Source organism: Piliocolobus tephrosceles, chromosome 2, assembly GCF_002776525.5.
Source record: "Piliocolobus tephrosceles isolate RC106 chromosome 2, ASM277652v3, whole genome shotgun sequence".
In the NCBI taxonomy this organism is placed as follows: domain Eukaryota; kingdom Metazoa; phylum Chordata; class Mammalia; order Primates; family Cercopithecidae; genus Piliocolobus; species Piliocolobus tephrosceles.
In genome coordinates, this window is record NC_045435.1 from 165,908,806 (window position 1) to 165,929,264 (window position 20,459).

The window sequence follows — 20,459 nt, forward strand, 5'->3', positions numbered from 1 at the left end:
GGGCAAAACCCGGGGGGGGGGGGGGGGTAGGGGGGGGGGGGACACCCGCCAACTCCACGCCCCGGGGGACAACAGAGCGAGCCCCCGCAAAAAAAAAAAAAAAAAAAAAAGAAAAAGTGTCTAATTTGCGTCTATAGCATCCCTCTGGCTAAGCATATGGCTCACTAAGCAAGTATATTTAAGCATTTCCTATGTCCCTGTTTCTGTTGTAAGTGCTGTGAGGAATTAAAAAACAATACATTCACTTTATCCTTCATATTATAGCTTTTTCTATATCAGTCCGACTGGATTGTATCTTGAGGACAAGACCTGTGTCTTATTTTTGTAAACTCCATAGTATACCGAATTGTACTGAATACAGATTGTTGAATGGAATAATTGATAGATGAATAAACAAATTTCTAGGGACAGACTATAAATGTACATCATCCTAGGATTTGGAAGCCTTCTGGAAAAGTCAGTGTGGTTGGTACTAAGTCATTCTGTTTCACCTGATGAGTGAAGGTCAACTTGACTGCCGGGAAAGTTAGGGTAGGACCTGCCATTGTACTATTGACTAAGTCAGCAATACCAGAAATTGAACAGCGCAGTCATGCCTCGTAACGATTTCCTTTGCTAGACGTTGTCACTCACCTGATCTGAAGCCAAGTCAGCATGGGGGTTGTTCCTCCTCCAAATACCCAGACAGTAAAGAACACGAGGAGCAGTGTGGTGGTAAACATCATTTGTTTGGGCTGAGATTCTGTGTTCCGAATAGCTAAGGCAAATGCGATCGCTCCTCGCAAACCTTGCAGGAAAAACCAAAGGAGAAAATAAACACCTTGCAAGTGTCTTTTTCATTTCAATGGAGTCATCCTTACAATTTGCTGACACAATTTTTTAATTAATCTTTTTGTTTTGAGATAATTATAGATTCATAAAGAGTTGTAAGAAATAATACAGAAAGACACTGTGTACTATTTCTTCAGTTTCCCCTCAATGATATCATGCAAAACTATATAGCTCAATATCTCAACCAGAATATTGACATTGATCCAGTCAAGATAAAGAACATTTCTAGCTGGGTTCAGAGGCTCACATTTGTAATCTCAGCACTTTGGGAAGCTGAAGTGGGAAAATCACATGAAGTCAGGCATTTGAGACCAGCCTGGGCAACAAAGCAAGACCCTGTCTCTACAAAAAATTTTTTTTTAAATTAGCCAGGCATGGTGGCATGTGTCCTTAGACCCAGCTACTCAAAAGGATCACTTAAGCCCAGGAGTTCAAGGCTGTAATGAGCTAGGATTATGCCATCAGTCTGGGTGACAGAGTAAGACCCTGGCTCTAAACAGACAGAGAGAGAGAGAGAAAAAAAAAACATTTCCATCACCACAAGGATCCTTCACATTGCCCTTTTATAACCACACCTACTTCCCTCCCACACACTCACTCCTTAATTCCTAACAACCAATAATCTATTCTCTGTTAAGATGATTTTGTCATTTCAAGAAAGTTATATAAATGGAACCATGCAGTATATAGTCTCTTGGAACTGCCTTTTTTTTTAACCCAGCATAATTTGCTGGATAATCATTCAGTTTGCTGAATTATTGGTAGTTGTTCCTTTTTATTACTGAGCAATATTCCACAGTCTGGATATTCCACAGTTTATTTTACCACCTGTCTGTTGAAGGATATCTGAGTTGTTTTCAGTTTTTGGCTATTACAACAAAGGATGCTAAAATTTACATACAGATTATTGTGTGAACGTAAGTTTTCATTTCCCTGAGATATATGCCCAGGAGTACAATCACTAGGTAGTATAATATTTCCATATTTAGGTTTTTAAGAAATTACTCAATTGTTTTCCCAAGTGGTTGTAACATTTTACATTCCTACCAGCAATATATAAGTCATCCAATTTCTCTGCCTCCTTGGCAGATTTGGTGTTGTCACTATTTTTCATTTTAGTCATTCTGATAAGTATGTGGTGATGGTTTGTTGTGGTTTTAATTTGCATTTTCCTAACAGCAAAATGGTCTTGAGCATTATGAAATGTATTTGTTTGTTATCCATATACCCTCTTGGGTGAAATGGCCCTTCATGTCTTTAACTCATTTTTAAAAATTGGATTGTTGAGTGTTTATTGTTGAGTTTTGAGAGTTCTTAACAATTCTACATAATAGTCCTTTGTTGGATGCATGGTTTGCAAATATTTCCTCCCATTCTGTGGCTTCTCTTTTCATCATCTTAAAAGAGTCCTTTGCAGAGAAAAAGTTTTTAATTTTGATGAGGTCTAATTTGTTGATTTTGCTTTTTATAAATTGTGCTTTTGGAGTCATGTCTAAAAACTCTGTGCTTAGCCCTAGATCTCAAAGGTTTTTCCCTATTTTTTTTCTGAAAGTGTTACAGTTTTACATTTAAGTCCATGATCACTTTGATTGAATTTCTGTATAAGGTGAGAGGTTTAGGCTGAGGTTCATTTTTTCACCTATGGATATTTAATTGCTTCATTGAATTGCTTTTGGAACTCCATCAAAAACCAGCTGGGTATATTTTTGTGGGTCTATTTCTCAGTTCTCTACTTTGTTCCTTTGATCTATGTGTCTGTCCTTCTAATAGCACACTGTCTTAATTATTGTAACTATATAATAAGTCTTAACATTGGGTAGAGTGATTCTGCCCACCTTAATTTTGTTTTCAAAATTGTTTTAGCTATTCTAGTTATTTTGCCTTTCCATAAAATTTTAGAATAATATTGTCTGTATATACAAAACAAACTTTCTGGGAACAATTGCTTTTTAAAAATCAAATGTGTCAGACAACAAAGAAAACTAAGCTTATGGACCACTGAAAATTAAATACTTAAATGACATTTAAAATTACTCTAGAATCATTACATAGTTTTACAAAATCTATAAACTAGTATATTAAAACCTGATTTTTCTTATTTTACTTTTTCTTTTGTAATAATATGATAATTGCACTTTTATGAATCCATATTAAATACATTTGCAAGAGGTATTAAAGATGAAGGGCTGGGCATGGTGGCTTACGCCTGTAATCCCAGCACTTTGGGAGGCCGAGGTGGGCAAATCATGGGGTCAGGAGTTTGACACCAGCCTGGCCAATATGGTGAAACCCCATCTCTACTAAAAATACAAAAATTAGCTGGGTGTGGGGGTGCACACCTGTAGTCCCAGCTACTCGGGAGGCTGAAGCAGGAGAATTGGTTGACTTGGGAGGTGGAGGTTGCAGTGGGCCAAGATTGTGCCATTGCACTGCAGCCTGGGTGAAAGAGTGAGACTTTATCTCAAAAAAAAAAAAAAAAAAAAAAAAGAAATACTAGAACTTGAAGTTGAAGTGTGATGACACTAATAAAAATAGAAATGTAGACTTGGAAGAAGAGTAAATAAAAGCACAACTAATAAAGGAAAGGAGCTAAAATGGAAGGTCTCTCTTGGGCAACACACGACGTGCAAGACATTTATAGTCCCTGTTATATTGTGTAATAGGACAAATAAAGATTTATAATGACAGCGAGTATAACCCAAAGAGGTAGTGATTTGGTTATTTTTATTGAAAGGTTTAAATCCTACATATACAATTTCAATGATCTACTTTTTATAATATTTATTATAGCATTTAGGTTTCTAAATTTCTAAATCTGTACTTGTACATTAAAGGAATTTTAAAAAGTAGATACAGGGCAGGATTAGAAAAACTATAACCATACTGGTTTTTGTTTCTAGGTTCTCAACTTAGAATATAATGCTCCTTTCTTATCTCCATGCTGAGACTATTCAAGAGACAAGTGGCATAACACAAGATCCACAGGATTCGACTAGAGAGACTTAATACATTTTGCCTGAAACAAGGAAATCTCCAAAAGAGAGAAGAACATGCACTCTGATTATAAAATACCTTCAAGGAACAAAATGTAATGGAGGAAGGAAATTATTCTAAATCTCCTTGTAGACATGGAAATGGCCTATAGCTAAGGAAGATACCATTTGAAGTAGATATTAATAAAAAAGTTCTTACACATCAGAAATTCTGAACACTTGAGATGGCTGTACTCAAGAAGAAAAGGTCCCACCAGAAGTATGAGTGCATTCCCACCCAGCTGGGGATAAGAGTGGGGATATTAATAACCCTTAATACTGGCGGCTATTTTAATAGTGTTCTCACCAGGAAATACAAATGGGATCATTAGGGAATGAGAACTCAAGGAAACAGTCTTACAATAGACTTCTGTATCTGAGGAGAGAATTTATAGGTCAAGGTAAAGCTCCTAGCAGTGTTTAGTCACAGTACAAGATTAGAGCTAGAAAGTGAACTTTCCAGCTGGGGGAGGGGGTGGCTCACACCTGTAATCTCAGCACTTTGGGAGGCTGAAGCAGATGGATCACCTGAGGTCAGGAGTTCAAGACCAGCCTGGCCAACATAGTAAAACCCTGTCTCTACTAAAAATACAAAAAATTATCTGGGCGTGGTGATGGATGCCTGTAATTCCAGCTACTATGGAGGCTGAGGCAGGAGAATCACTTAAACCTGGGAGGTGGAGGTTGCAGTGAGCTGAGATCGTGCCATTGGACTCCAGCCTGGGCAACAAGAGCAAAACTCCAGTTCAAAAAAAAAAAAAAAAGAAAAGTGAACTTTCCAATTTCTCCCTTCTTCAAGCTCATAGTGATAGGTCCATAAAGCAGCACCATGGCAAAGTACATAATGTTAGAAGTATTAGACAATGAGTTGCTAAGTATTAATAGTTCTCATTGATATAAATCTTTGTAGTTTTTTAACTTTGTGTCTTTGTGATAAAGATGAGAAACTAGAATAAAAATTAAAAGTTGCAATAACATGTCTACTATAAACTCTTTCATGCTGGATATTAAGGGCAAGGAGGTAAGCAATCATTAATCTTACTAAGAATGTTTAATAATGTATTGTTATTATGTTAAACTAGGGTAACTATGCTCTTAAATCTAAATTATCTATACATGAGCAATTCTTGGTTTAAAAATATACTCAAATATATGTTATGCTGACTTCTGAAACAATCTATATCTATATATAGAATACCCTATATTTACAGGAGATGCAATGTACAGATTTCAGAAACAAATGGAAAAGTACAGCCACTGTCTTGTGGCAGGTTGAGAAACATTGTTAATCCGGGCCAAACCCCAGGATGTTGAAAAGAGGATGCCTTCTCAATGTTATAACCACCTAAAAAAACATAGATCCAGGGTGGTTTTAGAGATGGGATCATCTGTCCATAGCCCTGATAACATGTGGCATGCATGGCACTGTGGCACTGGAAGCATGGGGATGGACATGAGAATGGTGAGGCTGCCAGGCAGACAAAGTGAAGCTAATGCAGAAACTCCAGACGAGGTGGACTATTGTCTATGTCCTACTCATTCTTTTTTTTTTTTTTTTTTTTTACTTTAAGTTCTAGGGTACATGTGCATAACATGCAGGTTTGTAACATATGTATATTTGTGCCATGTTGGTGGGCTGCACCCATCAACTTGTCAGCACCCATCAATTCATCATTTATATCAGGTATAACTCCCAATGCAATCCCTCCCCCCTTCCCCCTCCCCATGATAGGCCCCGGTGTGTGATGTTCCCCTTTCCGAGTCCAAGTGATCTCATTGTTCAGTTCCCACCTATGAGTGAGAACATGCGGTGTTTGGTTTTCTGTTCTTGTGATAGTTTGCTAAGAATGATGGTTTCCAGCTGCATCCATGTCCCTACAAAGGACACAAACTCATCCTTTTTTATGACTCTGAAGTTGCTTATCACACATTTGGAGCCTAGATAAATGTGAAACCAATGCATTCATTGGTTCATTTAATGTACATGTATTGATTACCTCCTATGTGGAGACTCTGGGCATACTGATCCTATCCTCTTAACGCTATGGTTTCGGGCAATAGAGGATTTTAGGATTGAAATAGATGATTAGGGTACCAGCAAAATACTAAAAATGAAAAATGAATATTGACTCGGGATTCTCTTTTTAGTCAAACATTATTTCCAAAAAACATAAACCATTTCTCTTAAAAACTCAAGAAATCTAGAACTTGTCAAAACTTGTATTTTGTATTGTTTTATGGATACTTTGAGTTTGAGTCTTTGGGTTTTACCTTTCTTTTTCTCTTTGTTTTGGCCAACTAATCAAAATAATTTTATACTTTTGAGGGTTGATAGACTATACCATTTCATTTTAAATGGCTTTACTTTGCAGAGATTTTGACATATTTCATATGCCCAGTTGGAAATTTAGCATCACCTTGGGGAATAAAGGAATTACCTGCAATTAAATGTGGTTTCATTTAAAATTGGCCTCTAAGGGATTCTTATGTTAATTATATTGATGTTCTATTCATAACAATAGGAAACTATTGAACCAAGGAAAGCTTTCTAGCAGGCACTCCTGCTGCAGAAAATGTGCAGCTTCCTGTTTATCTTTAAAGGGCAAAAGTGAGGCCTTTAATCAATTACAAATTTGCAAATGTGTTCTGAATAGCTGAAGGTCAGACATAGCTAAACATAAATATTTCTTAGGGCATCTTTATTTAAGGTGCAAAGCAATAAACTAAAAGCATCTCCTGAGCACTCAGTATATGCTAAGCTTTATCCCAGACACAGTGCGAGGATGACAGAGTTTGGCTGCTCTGCTCCAGTGTTCATGGTCCTACAAACATGACTCTTTTAAAAGGTAAACTGTGAGAAGGTGTATTAGAGATGCGAAAGAGGATACTTTGAAAGTACAGTTTGATGAGGAAAAAGATTGCTATACCTCATGAGGCCCAAATCGTGACCATTGTCATGAACTGATGTGCAGCATTTAAGGCACTGAAATAAATGGTGAGGCAAAAGAGACCTTTGCGCACATAATTTTCTATGCCCAAATCTTTTTTTCTCATCTAAATTTTCTCTAGTTCTTTCTCCTGTAACCCTCACCAAAACTTCACCGAATTCCAACTGGTCTTCAGAGCTCAAATGAGACACTGTTTTCTCCACAAAGCCTCCTCTGACATCTGGGTCTGGGTTAGGCTGGGTTATATTCCTAACACAATCCATGTTTGCCCTATCAGAGCCCTTATTACTGTACATTGCAATTGGCCAGTTCTGTTTAGCTATGACATCTACAGCAATACTAAGCACATAGTAGGCACTCAGTAAAGATTTTTCCAACAAATCAATGAATGGATGAATTTTCTGATTCTTCAGTAATGTCAGGTTACATACATAGATTAATGTAATGGTTTCGGAATAGTTTCTGCAAGTTCAGTTTCAACCTTTTTATTATTTATTGAGATCCTTTAAAACCTTATTTTGAGAGTCAAGAGTTCTGGTATCTGCCCTCAGGCCTGCCCCACAGGCTGCATGACCATAAGCAGGTTACCTCATCTAGATTTCTGTTACCTCATCTCCAAATGGAGGTTTACAACTAGACTTGTTTTTTTTTTTTTTTTTTTCACTAAGGGCACATCAGAATCACGTGGAACTTAAAAAAACACGTAGTCACTCTCACCAGCATCCCGACTAGAGATTCTGCTGCAGCAGAGGACGAGGTACATGAGAGCCCAGCTCCTCTCATTTCCCACTGCACCACCTTGGCCCAAGACCCATCTGACAATCTGCCTGTGCCGCGAACCACTCTCTGGTCTTGGCCTCAAGCCTCTATTCTCTTCGTCTTCGAGTCTATCCTGCTGATGTTCCTCAGAACAGCTTCCTCAAAACCTAGCTTTATGAGGTCATGATTCAACTCAGCAAGCACAACCCAGTAGCTTCCCATAGCCCAGAGATACCTTTCACCCACCCTACTTTTCCTGTATACTTCCTCTTCTCCATTGAGAACGTCCATAAGCAAGACAGGTTTCTCTCCTCCCATAAACTACTGTTAACCCCACCTCTGTGCCATGGCCTCACCATCAATTCCTTGCTTTAGTGCTGGGTTTCTGCCTTTCCTTTGTACTTGTCCAAACTTCACCCATTTGAACGATCTTTCTTCCCTCATCCCACTCCTATGAAGTTTTCCTGGAATACTCTAGTCCACTTTGTTCTCTCTTTCTTAGAAATCTAATGAAACATACTGCCCATGCCACTTGTATTATTAAATCATTGTCTGAAATGAATCAATACTTTAATGTGGTCTTTTTCTCCAACTCCCAGTTTTTTAAAAGTTTGGAGTTATATCTTCCTTACATAGTTCTTAGGTATTTCATAATCCCCAAAACACAAAACTCAGCAAATGCTTTCAAATTGAACTACTGCAGTGGTTTCAGGCCCTCTGGATATGGGATGCTGATATTCACATATTCATTCACTGATTAATTCATTCAGGTGGCAAATAAGACCTTAATTTAAAGATGCTTCTAGATTATGTCAGGTGGTATGAAGAAAACCAAAGTAGGGTAAGGGGATAGAGAGTATTTACATGTGAGGGGAGAGATGTTAGCATGGTTAGGAAAGCCTTTCTGGTTAGGTGACATTTGAGCAGAGAACCTAATAGAGGGAGAAGCCATCTGGGTATCTGGAGGAAAAGCGTTCTAGGCTTCGGGAATAGTAGGTACAAAATCCTGAGGCAGGCCTATGACTGGTGTGCTTAAGCTGTGGCAAGGAGGCTGGTGTGACGGGAGTAGGATAAACAGGGTGGAGCTGGGAGGCAGTAGAAGGAGATAACGCCAGAGAGGTGACACAGCCAAATCATACTGGGCTTTTGAATCGCAAGGCTTTTGAATTTTATTTTGAGACAAAACTTTAGGAAGGTTTTAATGCTAAATAGTGATAGGATCTGTTCTATGCTTAAAAACTCTGACTCTGATAGGAAAACAGGCTAGTGATAGGAGGCCAGTGAGGAGGCTGCCTTTTTAGTCCAGGCAAGAAGTGAATGCAGATCAGACCACTGATGACAGCACGGTAGGTGCTGAATGTATGTCAGAGGCTGATGTTTGTTGATGGGTCAGATGAGGGGGATGAGGGGAGAACTCAGCATTGGAAGAATTGGGGAACCTAGCGGAAGAGCATGTTTGGGTGTATAAGGGCAATCAAGGGTTGTGTTCCTACCATATTACATCTGAGCTGCCTATTAGTCTTCCAAGCAGAAAGGCTGAGTGACTAGATGTGAGTACGGAGTTCAGGGGAAAGGTTAGGATCTTTTACTGAAGAGAGTGGAAAGATATGAGGATAGCTGGAAGAATGAAAAATGTAGGAATTGAAAAATGTACGAAGATGAAGTTTATTTTGAATCAGATTTGTTCTTGCCTTGAGGCCTTTGTACTTGCAGCTTCTCCCACCTGCAGTGCTCCCCTGAGTCATCCCTTGGCTGTGCCCATCATCTCAGTCCTCAGAAAGGCTGCCCTGACCATTAGATCTAAGTGCTCTCACCTTCACCCAGGTTTTTTTGTTCTGTTTTTTTTTGTTTTGTTTTGTTTTTTTAGACAGAGACTCACTCTGTTGCCCAGGCTGGAGTGCAGTGGCACGATCTCGGCTCACTACAACCTTCGCCTCCTGGATTCAAGTGATTCCCTTGCCTCAGCCTCCCGAGTAGCTGGGACTACAGGCACACACTACCATGCCTGGTTAATTTTTTTTTTTTTTTTGTATTTTAGTAGAGACAGGGTTTCACCATGTTGGCCAAGATGGTTTCGATCTCCTGACCTTGTTATCCACCCGCCTCGGCCTCCCAAAGTGCTGGGATTACAGGCGTGAGCCACTGCGCCTGGCCGTTTGTTTTTCATTGCACTGATCACCACTGGAAATGATCTTGTTTATATTCTAGTCTTTAAGATCGGTCTCTCTATGCTAGAAAGTATGCTTGGTGAGAGCTGACCTCTGGTTTGCTGCCTCTGCTGTGGCATTTCCAGAGCTAGATGGTGCCTCTCATAGCGTAGGTGCTCTGCGAGCATTGGGTAAATGCATAAGTGAATGGATAAGAGGAGGTCATTTTTGTGTTTAAAAGCACAATTGGAACCCCAAAGACAATGAGCAGTAGATGGACAGGGATGCAGAACTATCCCTGATAAATGGATCTATCTTTAAAAGAAAAGTCCTTTAGATGCATTGTTTTGCTGCCTGTCTTTCCATTTGGGACACGATCCATTGCAATTCCTTTTTTACCCTTTCACTTCAAATACTCTGAAGAAGTTGATTGAAAAGATTTAATACAGTCTTATTATTAATCAAACCCTGGTTTGGGTCTAGAATTGAATTACATTTCATTTTTACCCTTACTGGAATCCTGTGACCTTGCAAAGGTACCTACTTTCAGCAAAAATGTCAATCTGATTTCAAAATGTTCCAGGATAATGCAATCTTGCTATGTGGTTCCATTTTCAGTTCGACATCATTTTATCACATGGAAGTGAAGCCAACAGATTGTTTTCAGTGGGAAAATCTTCTGCATTCAAAAATAAATTGAGTTTTTCTGGAAACTAAGCCTGTGTTAGACAAGTAGAGCTTTCCCTCGTCTCTCTTCCTAAACTTGAATCATTTAAACTTAAAGCTACTAAGAAGAAATGTGATATAACTTCTGTGTATTTTTACATAAAGAGAAGTTTGTTTTTAGAAGCCCTGGGTAGCCAGAAAGGGTAACTGTAAATAGGACTAGCTCTGTCACAACTCTGAAGTCAACAAGCACAGATGCCTCTGGCTTTGGAAGTTTGTTTTTATGTGGGTAAGGTGGATGTGATAGTAAACTGTGGAATAATCAGAATAATCCTCATTACTGGCAGAGAGTTTCAAGAGAAAGGCTAACATAGATCAGAAGAAAGTCAACATTCTGGGAGTATCCAACTTATGGGCAGCTTGTGTTCCAAAGATCAATTTATCAATTTTCTCTTGACGCCAGTGGTCTTTTTAACTGGAGTGATTTTGACCCCTAGGGAATATATGGCACTGTCTGGAGATAGTTCTCATTGTCCACAAGGTGGGAGGGAAGAGTGGGGAGGCGAAGGTGCTACTATTATCCAGTTGGTAGAAGCCAGGGATGCTGTTAAACATTCTGCAATATACAAGACAGTCTCCACAACAAAGAATTATCTGCCCCAAATGTCCATAGTTGCTGGGGTTGAGGAAACCTAGCATAGGTTTCCAACTTGGATCTGGAATTGCTTTTTCTCATGTGACATTATAAATAATGACAATATTCCTACTGCAGAGAGCTATTTTGGCAAATATGGCTATCTATCCACCATATTCTATTTTTATATGGTCCATGATGTGCTGTTATAACTGCATAAACTATATTTTCTAGCAGCTCTTGCAGCTAGGTACAGTCACGTGACTGGTTCTCATCAGTAAAATGAGAGCAGAAATGATGTGAGTCACTTCTGGTCCAAGGCTTTTAAGCAGCAGCTTCTTATCCTTGGCTTTCTTTCTCCATTCACTAGCTGCATATAAATCATGAAGTGGTTCCCAAATGTTAGCTATATCAGAATCACCTGAAGGGCTTGTTCAACGCCCCACTGCCGCCCCCGGCCAGATTGCAGGGCTGTATTCTGAGAGTGTCTGACTCAGGAGGTTCGTGCTAGGTCTGAGAAGCTGCATTTCTGACAAGCTGCCAGGTGATGCCAAGAGAATCCTTGCCTTAGGGAGTTCTGAAGTCATAAGATGGAAGCAGCCTTGTTATATCTGAATCACCATCTGGAGAAGAGGCATCCCCCCGACCCCACCCAGTTCCATGTTAATATCAACCCTGGCCTGTGACATCAACCAGAAAGCAATGGCTACTGTGATTAAACTGTTGAATTTTGGGAGTCTGTGCGTCACAGAAGCTTACATTATCCTATGGTTCTGTGTCTACCTATGCTATGTGTCTCTGTAGAATCACAGAATATTTTTTAACAGCTGAGGAAGTAGGTGCTGGTAGAACACCTATTCCAGGTTATCCCTACTGACTCACCTATGACAAAGCTCAAAAATCATAGAGTAAGAATGTGAGTTCTAAGGACAGTTGAAGAAAATCTCCTGCTTCCCTCAGCAAAGGGTCAATCCCAGGCAGTGTGCTCAGCGGGTGTTCAGCCTCTTGCCCACTCCCTAACTTTCTGTGTCTTTCTCTTGCTCTAGCTCTGCCCCTTTCTCCAGCATCACTGGCACTTGGGGCTTTCATTTGGCTCCAAGTTCTCCCCAAGTCACCCTAATCTAAAGTGATGTTTTTGACTCTCCAGTGGAAACTTCCAGCTCCTTGGGCAGCCAGAATGAGCTTCATGCCAGGAAGAAGGCAATTGGAAGAAATCTGTTAAGGAAGGATAGCTCACAGTCCTTCCTGAGAGGAGTGCATTTTGAATACTTGGTAACACACATGCTTTCACTTCGACTTGCGGAATTTAAAACAGCTTCAAGAAAGTGCAGTGAAATGTTTCAGCCACTGTAGGAAAGGTGGTGCGAGTGACCAGGTTCCTCTAAGAGGAGGGGAAGCCTGTGAATGACAGACAGGGCACGCACTTGCCCCTGGGGTCTCCTCCTTCCCTCACATGGAACCCCCAGTCCTCGAAGGTGCTTCTGGAGCAGTCGTCCAGGCAGTCAGCAGGAGGCTGGGAGGCTGGGAGGCCGGGCTGGGATCCTGCCCTACTCCACAGAGGCTGGGAAGGACTTTGCCGACAAAGCAGCATTTGGACCTCTCCAATATATCAGAAATAATGCTGAAAATTCTTAAATTCCTTAACGACCCTATGGATGGATACTTAGCACAAGGCATTTTAAAGTGTAACTGCTTCTTGCTCATTTGCACATATAATTTATTTGAGTCAATTTTACTGACTTCTCTTGAACTCTGTCCACAAAACCTGAGGGCAGAATTAGAGGGATTTGTGCCTGGCACAGATAGACTAATTTTTTGAACAAGGTTTGCTTGCGTTAATAGTTTTCTAAGGTTTTGTCTACCCAATGCCAACACAAGCAAGCAATTAATAAACAAATTCAGGCAGAATACAGGGAAAATAATGTAGTCCATTTGTTTGCCTCTGTGGACATGTTAATTTGGTTAAAACTCTCAGATATTTGTGATATCTGTGACACTACGGATATCCTAAAAGTCTAAATGTACATATAGAAGGCTCCTAAACACAGGGAGAGGTGACACACATTTTGGACTGTCTCCTTTTATTACTCAGTTCTCTCAGAGGCTGGCACGTTCCTGTCGTCTGCACCACCTCAATACATAGGATGGTTTGATTATCCACAACATCTTGCTACTGTCTCACACTCAATAAATGTCTAAGTAGATTGTGACAATTTATATGTATGAACCAGTCGGGAATGGGGGGGACAATATATTTTACTCACAGTAACTGGTATTTTGAGTCACAACATTTTTTATTTTTTATTTTATTTTTTTAGAGACAGGGTCTCTCACTCTTGCCCAGGCTGGAGTGTGGCAGTGTGATCATAGTTCACTGCAGCCTCCCACTCCTGGGTTCAAGTGGTCTTCCCACCTCAGCCTCCTGAGTAGCTGGGACTACAAGTGAGCACCACCTCCCCTGCCTAATTAAAAAAATTCTTTTTTTGTAGAGACGGGGTCTTGTTATGTTGCCTAGGCTGATCTTAAACTCCTGGCCTTGAGTGATCCTCCTGCTTTAGCCTCCTGAAATGCTGGGATTATAGGTGTAAGCCACCATGCCGGGCTTGAGTTACACATTTTGTTTCATGTATTAATGCCAAAAGTAAGTCACTGCTGGAACTAAAAGTAAAATATCAGTGATTGTCCTTAAATGCAGGGAGGAGAGCAGGAGCCATGGGCCTTTGTCTTCTACAGGGATGTCATGAGCCCTTAGCTTTTACCTTAGATTGTCCTCAGCAGTGATTTGACAGTCAAACCTTCTTTGGAATAAAACCCTCAGTCTCTGATAGAATGTTTTTCCTGACACCAGGTGTGAGATTGAGTCCTATCTCTACGAAAGCACTAAAGGCCATCTTGTCATTTCTGGTGGTTAAAGAAAGTAAAAGAAACTCCCATTTTGAGTGTCTCCTAGGTGGCAGTTCCTGTGCCAGGCATATTTTAAATATAGATTCTAGTTTGGTTTTCAACATTGATCATTTAAGGTAAGTATTTATATCCCCATTTTACAGCCTAGGCCACTGAGGTTTGAACAGGATTCATCACACAGTTCCAGGTGGCTGAGCCAGCTTCAAAGCCTGAATTCATTGTACTTCATCAAAACAGTAGTTCCCATCTAAAAAATATTATGGTATGCCAAATAGCAAAACCTAACTGGCTGGTTAAAAATGCAAGAGCAGGTAATTTTTATTGTAAATTTATTTTGGAGCAAAGTGAAAAATGATGATGCTTGGACTTAATAATGGGAGAAAACAAGTGTATGGGGCAGGCCACAGTTCTAAGCTATTTCTCAGATATTCTGAATTCATCACAATCACATAACCTTTTCTCAGCATTGGAAACTATGAGGACTTAATGGGATCTGCAATTCATATGGGTCTACTATAGCTGTCTGCTTCATCACAGCAATGCTGCTTGTGGTTATTCATTATCCAAGATGACTTTTCCTTGTGATTGCTTGACACAGTTGTTAAAACATTTTTTGCGGCTCGTTTCCTGCATAAGCTGGTTAACCCTATCCCATCTGGAGACCTCAGAAGACCTACTCCCATTGCTTTGCTCATTATGCCTGCTCCAAGCTGCGTGGGGCACCACCTGGGAGAGATGGAGGCTTGGTGGAAGTTCATCTTCTCAAATGGAGAAAGTCCTGACCCTCCGCCCCATGTTTGTTAGTGGCCTTGTACTGGTGAGGAAGAGGCAGTGGCATAATTAAAGACACAAATATGCCTAGGGTAGGAAGGAAATGTAGCATGGGAAGGTAAGAGAACACTGGACTCTAGGCAAAGGGGCTGCAAAGAGGAAAGCTTGGACAAAGGATTCCTGACAGCATGATGGTGTCAAATAGGCTAAATCAAGGGAGGGAAGGAAAGAAAAGTCCAGTTTTTAGAGGGGCCCAGACTCTCAGCTAACTCTTGTAGCTACATTTAAAGAAATATTTTTTCCTAAGCTGAAGTTGAGGTTAGCCTGATTCTTGACTGAGTGAAATGTGTAATTTTAGTTAGGTGAATCATTCATTCACCTATTTATATACCAAATGTTTGTAGAAGCCTACTCACCTTCAAGTAGCATGCAGGGTGCTGAGGTGTAGAGATAAGCATTTTGTCTTCATTAAGCTTTCAGTCTAGAGGGAATACAGGCAGGCAAACCAAAAGTCATGGTACAGTGTGATGACTACTAGGGGAGGAGAAGTATTGGGAGCTATGGAAACAGATGAGAGTGACAGAAACCCAGACCAGAGAAGTTACAAAGGCTTCTTATCAGAAGGGATGTCTAAACTGAGATCCAAAGAATAAAACAAATAAAGCGAGTGAGGGTGGGTGCATGTGGAAAGGGTTCCAGGCATAAGGACAGCATGAGTGAATAGTGAGGAAGACCTTAGCATGCTGAAGGAACCACAAGAAATTCAATAACTAGATAAGCAGCATTATGCTGATCAGATGGCAAATGGAAGAACAAGAGGCGAGGTTGGCATCTAGGAGGGTCTAAAGCCAAACAGAATGAGATGGGAGAAATGTATGGAAGAGAGAGGTTCAGAAGAAAAACCATGAATTGTGACTATGTTCTGAAACATGCTTCTCAAACTTCCATGTGCACAAGAATTACCTGAAGATCTTGTTACAATGCAGATTTGGATTCAGGGCTTTTAATAAGCTTCTAAGGGATGCCCAAGCTGCTGGCCTAAGGACCACACTTTTGGATATCAAGGATCAAGACAGCATGGAAGCGTCGCCTTTACGTGGGGACTGGTAATTACTGTGGGAGAGTCCTGGTAGCTTAACTGAGTTCCATTAGCCTGGATAGCCATAGACATAGATTCTTATTTCTAGGCACTGCTGAAATGATGACCTTGGTTCTTCACTTTCATGAGTTTCACCTATGTTTCCTTTCTGGCTGTCATTGATGTCAGCTGGATAAGGTCACTTTGGGGTCAATGTCTCAAATTGGATTCTCACCATGGCTTGATCAGTTGGTCACCCAAAAGACTGGGAAAGGAGGTCTACACCTCGGCAGGGGCTCTTAAAAACTGCTTCCATAGAACACTGGGGTTCCATGAGCTGCAGAACAGTGCTCCACAAAACTTGAGTAGCAATGGCAGCCTTTTCACAATTGAGAGGGGAAAAAGTATATGTTCATGAAAACATTTTCTGAATTTAAAGTTTGTCTTCCATGCCTTTTTCTTAATCCTTTGGTGTCAGCAGTTATTTGAATGTGAATGAGTGCTAGTGCACAACAAAATGAGTCAGGAACACTAGTAGCAAAGCCTGGCAACAGTTGGTGCTGTTGTTTTATGGCTATGTGAGCTCATGGATGAAGTTTTGTATAAATCCTTGTACTGTGGTTACATTTTACTGATTAAAACTTTTCGTAGTTTTTGTGATAGGACATATTGGGGTTTCAATGCCTTCTCAAAAGTGCAGCACAAGTCAACGAATTTGAGAAGCAGTGTTTGCTGACCTATCATCTGGCTCCTACAACCTTCCCAGGTACTTTCCTAAACTCCCTCCTGGTTAGATAAGCTCAGCAGCTCTGCACTGTGGCTCTTTAGCCCAGTAGTTCACAGTACCCAAGTCACAGTGGTTTCAGGAAGGCTGCCAGGGCTAAGTTGGGCTTGGCATTTCCCTTCTTCCAGCAACTCCTGGTTCTTATTTAGTTTTAAATTAAATAAAAATTGCAGCATATAGATTTCAATGAAAACAAGTGGACTGATCTTTGTAATATGCACCACATCAATAGGGAAGCTAATTTGTGCAAAGCACATCTCCTCCTTTAATTTAAACAACAGAGTGCTGCCTCTTTGGTTTCAAGGGAACTGAGAGCTGAGGCGGGGCTGTTCACTCGTGGCATTAACTAGGGTTATGCTCAAGAGCAACAGGAACAGTTTCAGGGGAGCTTAGCATTCCTCTTAAGCCCTTTGTGCTGGGTGTCGCACGATACAGCAGAGCAGTTATGGCCTCCTGGCCTTGAATTTAAAGAAGGTCTTAAAAATGTCTCAGGGTAAGCTCTCCTAATCGACTCTTAACTGCATTGGAGATACCAAGATCAGAATTTGCATTATTAAAAACTTCTCAAGACAGAGGAGACAGATTTCTGACCTTGACACCCATGTGGCATTTTCATGTTCCAAGGAGTCATGTGTGTAGATGATTAGTCTACAGAAAATAAATCAGGTGGGATTCATGCTAGGTGCGTTTCATTGGCTCTAGAGGTAATGGGTGGAGGTGGGGGTGGAGAGTGGCAGTAGAGTCATCCATGAACAATGTGAGCTTTACTCAAAAACATTACTGAACTGGAGTCATCTACACAGCTTCAAGCCCTTGCTTCAATGCTCACCAAAGGCCTTTCTCACCACCACGAGATGAGTCAGAAGTAGCTAAATCTTTCTTTCTTTCTTTCTTTTTTTTTTTTTTTTTGAGATGGAGTCTTGCTCCGTCACCCAGGCTGGAGTGCGGTGGCGCGATCTGGGCTCACTGCAAGCTCCGCCTCCCGGGTTCACGCCATTCTCCTGCCTCAGCCGCCCAAGTAGCTGGGACTACAGGCGCCCGCTGCCATGCCTGGCTAATTTTTTGTATTTTTTAAAGTAGAGACAGGGTTTCATGGTGTTAGCCAGGATGGTCTTGATCTCCTGACCTCGTGATCTGCCCGCCTCGGCCTCCTAAAGTGCTGGGATTACAGGTGTGAGCCCGGCCAGCTAAATCTTTCTTAAACTTTTACCTGCAGGTGCATCCAGATTTGGAGGCAGGTCTGCCTCAGGTTTGGTGGGGCCTGAAGCTTATAAATTTTGAGGCCTACTGTAAGAAAAATAGTAAAAAATATCTTACTTATGCAAACTTTATATGCTCATCAGAACACACTGGTAGGGCCCCTCTCAGGATCTTGGAAAGGGCCATGTGAAAGGGATCCTAAAGCTTAAGTTTATTAACTTCACAGAGGATCCACTTCTGCTTGGAAAGCTTCTCTGCCCAGTGCCGAAAGGCATTAAGAAGTTGAGGGTAAAGATAATGGAAAAGCATTTGTCATATGGTAGGTGTCACTGACTAAGACAGAAATTTTAGGTTCTTATTTGGTCTTTGAACCCCCGAGGTGTGCTGCCTTGCTAACTCAAACTTGAGCCAAGCCCAGCTTTCTCTTAAGGGCAAGGCCCTCATCTTTGTCTTGTTCACACAAATACCTACCCAAGAGAGTGCATCAATCAATGTCTGCTGAATGAATGACTATCTGGATGACTGTGAATGAGGAAATAAAGAAATAAATTCACACTCATTTTTTAGATTGCGTGTCATTGTCATTGTTTACCTTCTCCAAAGAACTTTTTGCAAAATGTTTTGAGCTATGTGAAGAAAGGCTTCATCTAAACTTCTTCATGAAGCAGGCCAACTAGATTGTGTCAGAGGGTTACTAAAGTCATTCTCCTATTGGATGAAAAAATACTCTAGTCATAATTAAGAAACATCAAACTATATTTATAATCAAATATTCTTTAAGGGGATTGGCTTTTTCTTCTGGGTTGAGCGGGTTTTGCTCTCACACACCCAGAAGAGGCTAGACAGTGTGTTGTTTGATCTATTTTGTTAACCTTCTCCTCTGGCTTATGTTACCTTAAGTTGACCTTTCAAGTGCTTTGTTTTCTGGCAAATATATTTAAAACTTTAGGACCTAAGTAACGTATAGCTATCATAATTCATGCAGAAAATCAAAGCTGAGTCTGCAGCATTCTCTTTTGAAGAAAAATACCACCCTGCATGTGATGACCTCACCTGATACGTCACCCGATACCTGATGCGGGTCAGTGGGTACAGTGTAGATCCTGAGCCTAAGGCTGGGAGCGGGTGTTGTCCACATATCGGCTTTGTTGTGAACTGGATGGGGTTCAGGTTTGCATGAGGGACATGTTAGACATGCTGGGGTTGGCCTGGATTAGAAAGGACATGATTTTGATTTAACTTTTGTTCTGACTTTCAAGGTAAATCTGAGGTTGTGTTATGTAGAAGAGAAGTTTCTAAGTTCAAAATCGAGAGGCCTGGGTTCAACTCAGGGTTCAGTGATTGTGAGCAAGATACCCAAACTCCTCTTGTCTCATTGTTATTCTTTTTTAATCTGTAAGAAGAGACCAATAATGGGATGCTGGGAACAGGGCAGAGTAGGAAGTACTAGAAATTTGTTTCCCCACCTAGACAACTATTATACTGGCAGAATCTGTATGATGTAACTATTTTGGAATTCTGGAGTATATTGAAGGATTGCAACTTCTAGGAGAAGGCTTGGGAAGTAATTGTGGTTAATTTTGTTCAATTATAGTTCTTAGCACAGTAGCAAGTATTCCAACCCTCACCCTTCAGCCCTGTGGCAGGCAACTGTGCCAAGTGTTCTGGAGCAACTTGCAAACGGTTTGCAGGAGCCAGGGTGAGCAAAAAGGACTCTGTTCTCCAAATATCAAAAATCTGTGCTCTGATCACTGATGCTGGTTCTGATCAAAGAGATGTAGACAAAATCGCCGCCATTGTTATTGCACCTCCCCTTATTGGGAAGCTCCTCCCCTCAGCTGAAGTGACCACCAGGAGATTTAAAGGGCCAACACCCTTTTAATTTTTTCGCCTTTGATTTTCTTTTTCTCCTTTTGGGGGCCTGACATTAAAGATTAGGTCATTAAAAAGAAACTACATATACAGAGAAATTAGGAAGTGACTTTGCAAGCCCAAGGAAAGGCATGGGCTTAGAAAGGACCTGAGGAGACCTTATGTTTATATCTCAGGCTGATTCCCAGTCTATAACAACAAAATCAACAACAAACAAACAAACACCCAAATCCAGCAAACCCTGAGAAAGGGGAAATGTGATCTCCAGAGTTACCAAATATTAGACTCAAATGTCAAGTTTTTAACAAAAAATAACAAGTTATACAGAGAAACAGGAAAGTATGGCCATTCAAAGTAAAAACAAAACAAAACAAAAAAAAAAACAGAAACTATCCCTGAAAAAGACCTGATGGCAGATATACTAGACAAAGACTTTTGAGCAGACTTCAAAACAACTATCTTAAAGATGCTTGAAGAACTAAAACGAAAATGTGGAGAAAGTAAAAAAAAGATATATAAACAAAAAGGAAATACCAATAAAGAGATAGACATGAATATAAACACCCAAGAAGCTTCACAAACTCCAAGCAGATGAACTCAAAGAGATGTGGACCGAAACACTTTCAAACTTTTTAAAGAATGTTGAAAGCACCAAGAGAGAAGGTACTCACGGGATCCTTAACAAGATTATCAAAAGATTTCTCAACAGAAACTTTAGAGGTCAGAAGGCAGTAGGCTGATATAGTCAAAGCGCTAAAATAAAAAAATAAAAACAAAAACAAAAACCACTTGTCAACCAAGATTTCTATATGTGGCAAAACTGTTTTTCAAAA

The 20,459-nt window shown here is 40.5% G+C and overlaps 1 protein-coding gene across 1 annotated transcript in view; it reads right to left on the minus strand.

Annotated features, from left to right (window-relative positions):
• SLC9A9 (solute carrier family 9 member A9) overlaps positions 1-20,459 on the minus strand; it is a 595,600-nt gene that overhangs the window by 202,765 nt on the left and 372,376 nt on the right. The window contains exon 12 of the mRNA XM_023215367.2: positions 634-787. Within this exon, the coding sequence (XP_023071135.1) occupies positions 634-787 (154 nt within the window). The remainder of the gene's footprint in view (positions 1-633; positions 788-20,459) is intronic.